The 6,771-nt window shown below is 35.9% G+C and overlaps 1 protein-coding gene across 1 annotated transcript in view; it reads left to right on the top strand.

The window, feature by feature from the left end:
- FAM73A (family with sequence similarity 73, member A) overlaps positions 1-5,664 on the top strand; it is a gene marked incomplete at its 3' end in the record, with an annotated part of 36,933 nt that extends 31,269 nt beyond the window's left edge. The window contains exons 8-13 of the mRNA XM_010154764.1: positions 2,724-2,842; positions 3,023-3,095; positions 3,427-3,513; positions 3,636-3,734; positions 4,055-4,189; positions 5,611-5,664. Coding sequence (XP_010153066.1) covers positions 2,724-2,842; positions 3,023-3,095; positions 3,427-3,513; positions 3,636-3,734; positions 4,055-4,189; positions 5,611-5,664 — 567 coding nt within the window. The remainder of the gene's footprint in view (positions 1-2,723; positions 2,843-3,022; positions 3,096-3,426; positions 3,514-3,635; positions 3,735-4,054; positions 4,190-5,610) is intronic.
- Between the last annotated feature and the right edge of the window lie 1,107 nt (positions 5,665-6,771).

Genomic DNA, 6,771 nt, shown 5'->3' with positions numbered 1-6,771 from the left:
AAAATATTTATATATAAATATATTTTTAAGTACTAGAAAGCATCAAAAGAAAACCCAGGATGACTCCAGGAGCATTACAGTGTAGCTTCAGAGCTTGTCTGGAAATCACCTTTTCTAGTTAAACTTACAGGTCATTTTCGTTTCTGGGTTTCAGTTTGTTTTGGTTTTTCTCCTCTTTTTGCACTCTAAGAGAAGTCAGTGACAGAGGAATTTGCACCTCCTTTCCAAATGCTATTGGCTGGGCCTAATTTCAGTCTGTAATCAAAACTGTCTTCTCAGTGGAGGAGTAGTTGTGCCCTTCTCTCCTGCTTGGTAGCGGTTGGTTTAACTGCTTGCGTCGTTTGAGCTCAGTAACATGCATGAGGGCAGTAACACAGCTGTTTTATTTCATCTGCTAGCATGAGAGGAAGTTTAAAAAAAAAAAAAAGTCTAAGTGTAACCAAGGGTCTCGCAGGTTACAGGATCCTGTGCTAGTCTGTAACCACGAAGGCCGAGGTGAGGCATCTTCGGGTGCTAAAGATGTTGTCTCAGGCTTGCTGGCCATAGATGGAGATTACCTGCACCTAAAAGCCCAAATCCAGTCATAGTCAGTCAGTTTGCCTAAATATCTGAAGTCAGTGGTTTGCCCGAAGTTTGCTAGAGAAACCTAATTTAATCCCTTTTACCACAGAACTGATAACCTCCAAGAGAGGGGCAGCTGTTTACAAAGTGTGTATGTGTTCACAACCTAGTCCTTCTCATGCTTTGCAAATCAAATAAAGTAAATGGAATGTTTTATGGCTTCAGTAATAGCTGGATCAGGTAAGAAATAAATTAGCATACTTATATGTGTTCTGTTTTGGTCTTTATTTTGGAAAATATGTACATACCGTTCCACACACAATACTTGCTTAACCATAATGTCAAAAATCAAGCCCTGGAGTAAAGATTTCTCACCTGTTTTTGTTTATACCTGTTCTAACTATTACGGTCTCTGTGTGTGTGTGTGTGTGTGTATATTGATTTCTTATAACTGATAGAAATCGATATATTCCTGTTTCTTCCAGTGGTATGAATTATTCCTTACTATTTATTTTCACATATATTTTTAATTAAAAGCTGTGTGGCTTCCTTTCTTTAATAAGAACATAAATTTTCAGGTGGGCTTTTTGAATCAGTGAATCCAAAACAGTTTGGTGCTAATGATTCATATTGTTAAATTGTTGAAATCTTTGGTTTTAATAACTGTAAATCTTTCGTAGGAAGTCAACTTATCCTACTCTGTTCTTCCAAGCCAAACAACTGGATAAGCAAATATTTACTTTTAAAATGGACATACTTTCAAGCTAGAGGAATTCTGAAAGTGTACATTACTCATTTAAGTATAACATTGTGTTGACCTTAAAACTTCCAGTCCTTCGCTTACTCCCTTGCGATCGTCGCATCACTCGAGTCTCAGTTCGGGAACTCTTTATAGGAATACAGATTGTTGTTTTCTTCTTTTTTTTTTTTTTAACCCAAACAAATCAGTTTGAAATGCAACCTGACAATTTTATAAAGGGAATTGTATTTGCTTACAGCAGAAGGATGCTGGTACGAGTGGTTCTCAACATCAGTGTAAGTCCCAGCAGATACACACCACCTCAGCAGTGTGTGACGCTTGTCAGAACACCAGCTCCGTGCTGAACCTCTGGAAGCACTTAATGTCTGTATGAAGCCTTATGCCTCTATGTCCTCAGTGACAGGGAAAACTTTTCAGCATATACTTATTTCAATGTTTTAATGGAAGTTTAACATAAAGTTGTATTTTAACCTGGTTTTTTTTTTTTTTTTTAATCTTTCTAAGATACAGGCTAACTTTTTATACAGTTCAGTTACTATGAGAATTATTTCTAGAGATGTTTCTGGGCTCTGTTGTTATAGTCTAGAAGCACAGGTTTGCTTCTCCACACCAGATATTTAAAAAAAAAAAAAAAAAAAAAGATTTAGAATTCATTTTCTGGGCGTTAGCTAAACTGAAGGCTGGGTAAGCCTCTGACTTTTTTTTGGATCATTAATAATATGAGGTAATGTTTGCAGTGGAAATTGTAGCTAGTCATTGTTTTGCAGATTAAATATGATGTCCTGAAAACAGGAATTTTCTTGTATTATTTATGTGCTTTGATTTCTCAATGGTTTTGGTTTTTCTTGCTCTTAAATGTCTATGAGTTCACGTTAATTTACATGATAACTACAGAATTAAAACTGCCGATAATGACCACCTTTTTGGGAGCCTGTAGTAAAACGCTGGATGTTCGTGCTTCCTACAGGGTGCTTTGGTAACTGGCAGACGTACTGACCAGCGAAACAAAAACAGGGTGGGAGGATGTTGCTATTTCCAGCTTCCTAAAGATTTGCATGTTGCAGTCATTTTGTACTTTGTGTCCTGACAACTTCTTTTTTTTTTTTAACAGCTTTGAGAGCCACTAGATATAAATAGGCAAATTAAAACCAAAACTAAGCTGCCTCCATTTTATTAATTAAACTTTTGACACTTGAAACCTGAAACTGGAGCTTTCAGATTTTTAAAGTGATGTTTCTCTTATGTTTACTAGTTGACTGTTGCCCCTTCGTTTTAAGCAGATGCAAAGAGGGACACATCTTTCAGGAAAATATCAGGAAATTTTATTTAATTAATTTTATCTTTACAAAAATTATGTTAGCAAACTCTTTAATGAACTTCCAAAAACCTTTTTTTTTTTCAGCTTACCGAGCACCGAGAGATTCGTAACACGTATGGTCTAGATTCCCTTTGCCACTGCCCATTGTACGAAGAAGCTATGCACTTAGTGGAGGAAGGCAAAATTTATTCACGAGTGTTAAGGTATTGATTTATGTCTCCTTAATTATTTCCAGAAAAGCAAGAATTTAAGTTCAGTATTCTACACAGAACTCATTTTTTTAGAAATTACTTGTACTATGTATTTTTTCTAGGAACTAGACATAGCTGAATTTTCTTGTGCTTGTTTTTTAATGGTCTTTAAAATTTGTCTGTTTTATATAGGACTGAAATGTTTGAATGTCTAGGAGACAGTGACTTCCTTGCTAAGCTTCATTGTATTCGACAAGCTTTTCAGGTAAACAGTAAGGAGAGTGATTTGTCTGTCTGTCTTGTTAAGCCTAGAGTATGTGGCATTGGAGCTATCAACGTGCTACCCGTGCGAGCATTTCTGTAACACGTTCTGTAATTAAATATTTTCCTGTTGCTTTTACATTTCTATAATTCTAAAATGGGACATACTTGCAGAGGAGTCCCAGTTTTGTGATTAGCTTTGTAACTTTTGCACCAAAGGGGGATTAGGAACTTGTCTACTGTAGTAGTAGTTATATTGAATTTATTGAAGTGGTTAAGGTCGCTGAGAATAACCTGTGAATGAATAGGCCTGTATTTTCTGAAACCTTTTCTAGGTAATTCTTTCAGAAACAGCGAACAGAATATTTCTTGCTGAAAGTGGAAGAAAAATTTTGTCTGCTTTAATTGTGAGAGCACGAAAGGTAAAACCTTTTTTTAGCTAACGTCTTATTGTTAACTTAACTTCTACCAGAATTCACTTCCCAGTGTAAATAAACCATCTCTCATTTAAGTTTGCTTGATACCCATTGCTTTTACCTCACAGAATCCAAAGAAATTTGAAGATGTCTTTGATGAAATGATATATTTTTTGGAACAAACAGATCACTGGGATAATACTGAAATGGAACTTGCTGCTAGAGGAGTGAGTCAGAATTTCTAAAAAGTATTTTTACCCTTAATTATGCAAACTGTAGCATCTGAATTTTTTTTTTTATATAGTTCAGAATTGTGGGAAAGGCAACTCTTTTGTTTACATTGTTGATTTAGAGAAATGGCATCCACCACTGCAGTTTAGTAATAGAATGCACGTAATGCTCCTCCATTACTGACAAAGTATCTTGAGTATTCATTAAAAACAATTACAAATCTGCATGTTGATGCAGAGCGAGAATACAGTGCATGCTGAATTCCACTGCTGAAAGAGAAACTAGGTTACTTAGATCATGTTCTGATTTAATACAGGTGAAAAACCTGAATTTTTATGATGTTGTCCTGGACTTCATATTAATGGATTCATTTGAAGATTTAGAAAATCCACCAATATCTATACAGAATGTAGTAAATAACCGCTGGCTAAATTCCTCTTTTAAAGAAACAGTAAGTATTTATATGTAATTTTCATAATCATTATTCTGTAGCACAGTAAGTAGATCATCAACATAACATTGGTGTGAGCATTCTGATACAAAATTTCTATATATGCCAAAACTACTGTTCTGACGATCTGTGCTTTATATTCTTAAAGCACAGTGTAAAAACGAGACTAAATCTGGCAGCTGCAGGATAAAGACTGCATAGATTTTCTTGATAATAGCATAAATTTTGAAGGAAAGAAACAACACCGTCCTTCACTGTAAAGTCTAATTCAGCTTCCAGTGCAACTGAGTATGTACCTGAAATACTCCTCAGAAAAAAATAAACCGATTGTATTATCAAGTTTTTCATAATAGCCATTTAAAAGCTTCAAGTCTGGGCCCAAAATATATAGAATGATTGAATGTATTGGAGAAAATACTTTAAGTTGTCCTGCAAAAATGAGTTTTCTCTGAGGAAGCAGAATTTCAGGAGGGCAGTTTCTGTTAGCCACATCTTGGATGTTAGACGGAGTCTTTGCTTCATATACCAGAGATTTAGCAATAAGGCACAAAGTTGCAAGCAAGCAAAGTAAACTAATACAATACAGGTGTTCAGAGTTGCTGACATTTCACGCTTTTTCAGATGTGCCTGCTTATTTGTTAGATCTCATCCCTCTGTTACAGACATACAGGCTGCTGCCGGGGTTTGCTGGTAGAGATACTACTGTCATTTCCTCCACTAATATCTATAAACTGCTAGTTTTCCTTTTTTGGCTTTCAACTGAAATATTCCCTCTAAAGGGAAAAAAGGTAACTTGCATATATGTATTTCTGTAGTTACGTGATAACATTGTGTTTCGTGAGCAGTAAACTATCTTGCAGTACTGAAGGAGAATCAGATGAGGATAGTGCAAGCTATGAGGGTAAAAAGCCTGATATCTGTGTATTGTATTCTACAGGTCCATATTTGGACAAAACTCCTTGCCTGAATCTGGAGCTATTGCAAGAATGTTTTTGCTAAAATGAAAAAGGACATTTCAATGTGTTCACATGCTGCTTGATATCTAAAATAGTTACTTATGTCTGAGCACACACTTTGGTATATGAGATTCTGGTCTTCAGTTGAGCCCAGTGAACGTTGCAACTGCAAAGTCAGTCAAGGATGCCAAATTACATTTGAATTAAACTAAAGAAAATGTTGCAAAGTTCGATCTGAAAATAACAAATATGAATGATAGGCAAAATTCGTTATTTCTATCAGCTGATACTTTATAGTTTTAAACTTTGTGTTATTACAAGATTGAAACTGAAGACAATACAAATCCCCAAACCATAGAAATACAGTATTCTGCAGGTCACTTCCAATGCAATGAAAGAAATTCCCTTATAATGAAGTTACGCAGGGCTTTGGGTGCCTTTTTTTTTTTTTTTTTTTACATGTAGGCTGTAGCTTCAAGCTGTTGGTCAGTACTGAAGCAGAAAAGACAGCAAATGAAGGTAAGTTGCCTTGGAAATTATGTGGACTAAAGCAACTGCTCAGTTCCTAAGAATCTGAAGTTCTGTCCTGTGGCTTTGGCAAAATAAACTACAGATCAACCTTTAGCCCTGCAGACATGTTAGTTGAGACAAGAGGCTGCCAACTGTATAAGTTTAGTTCATAGGACCCTATTATCAGATTTTTAGCAAAAAGTCTTAGCTGAAAGTCTAAAAGAAAAAACTCCAGTTGTTTTGGTCCAGTCAGCAGTGGTGACAGTCATTCCCCTGACTTACGGCCCCACACATGTAAGTTGGACTTTTGCAGACCAAGGCATTACTCACAGGTGTATCTCACCTGCTCAAGTCTTGCATGCTGCAGGCCAGGAGTCTCTGCTCAGGTGATTGGCACTGACACTTTCTCTGATTCCCAGGACAATTGTTTGCATGACTCCTAGCCACTAAGGGCATATTTCGTGGTTAAAAAAAGTTGTTTCCAATGGCAGTTGGTATTTTGTGAAAGATCTTCAGCTGCCACTACGTCTTAAGGTCTGAGATGTTGCATCCCTGTGTCAGTATGGCTGGTAGTTTCACATAAATAGTTCTTTTCTACACTAGTTTTATATAAAGGGATTATGTCTTCAAAATAGATGTTATAGCAACCTATTATTTCCATCTGTATTTCAATGCACAACTACCTTACTCTGTAGTTCCTTTGCATACCGGTCTTAGTAAGTTTGTAAATGCGTGAGTAACTTTACTCCAGCACTGCTGGAGTCATTCAAACGTGAGTCGTGTTGAGCACCGTGGAAGTCTTTGTAACAGAGAGACTAACGGTACCACAAGGAGTTTGATGATCTTAAATTTACTTACAGACAGTTCTTGATGTGATATTTTATGTTTTCGTTTATGATTATTTTTTAATTGTTTTATAAATTAACCGCTGTTGTAAAATAATAACTATGGTTATGAGTATGTCAAATAAGCTCTACGTTCATTTGGTGTATAAATTTATACTATGTGATATCATATCCATGCCTGTAGGTGGTAAAAGTAACAAGATGGACATTCACAGATATTTTATGGTTTTTTTTAAACCTAAAGATAGGTTAGAATCATAGAATGGTTTGG

Source organism: Eurypyga helias, unplaced genomic scaffold, assembly GCF_000690775.1.
Source record: "Eurypyga helias isolate BGI_N326 unplaced genomic scaffold, ASM69077v1 scaffold7157, whole genome shotgun sequence".
NCBI classification, from domain to species: Eukaryota; Metazoa; Chordata; class Aves; order Eurypygiformes; family Eurypygidae; genus Eurypyga; species Eurypyga helias.
Note: the sequence above shows the minus strand (reverse complement) of the source record. Positions and strands in the feature narration are given on the sequence as shown.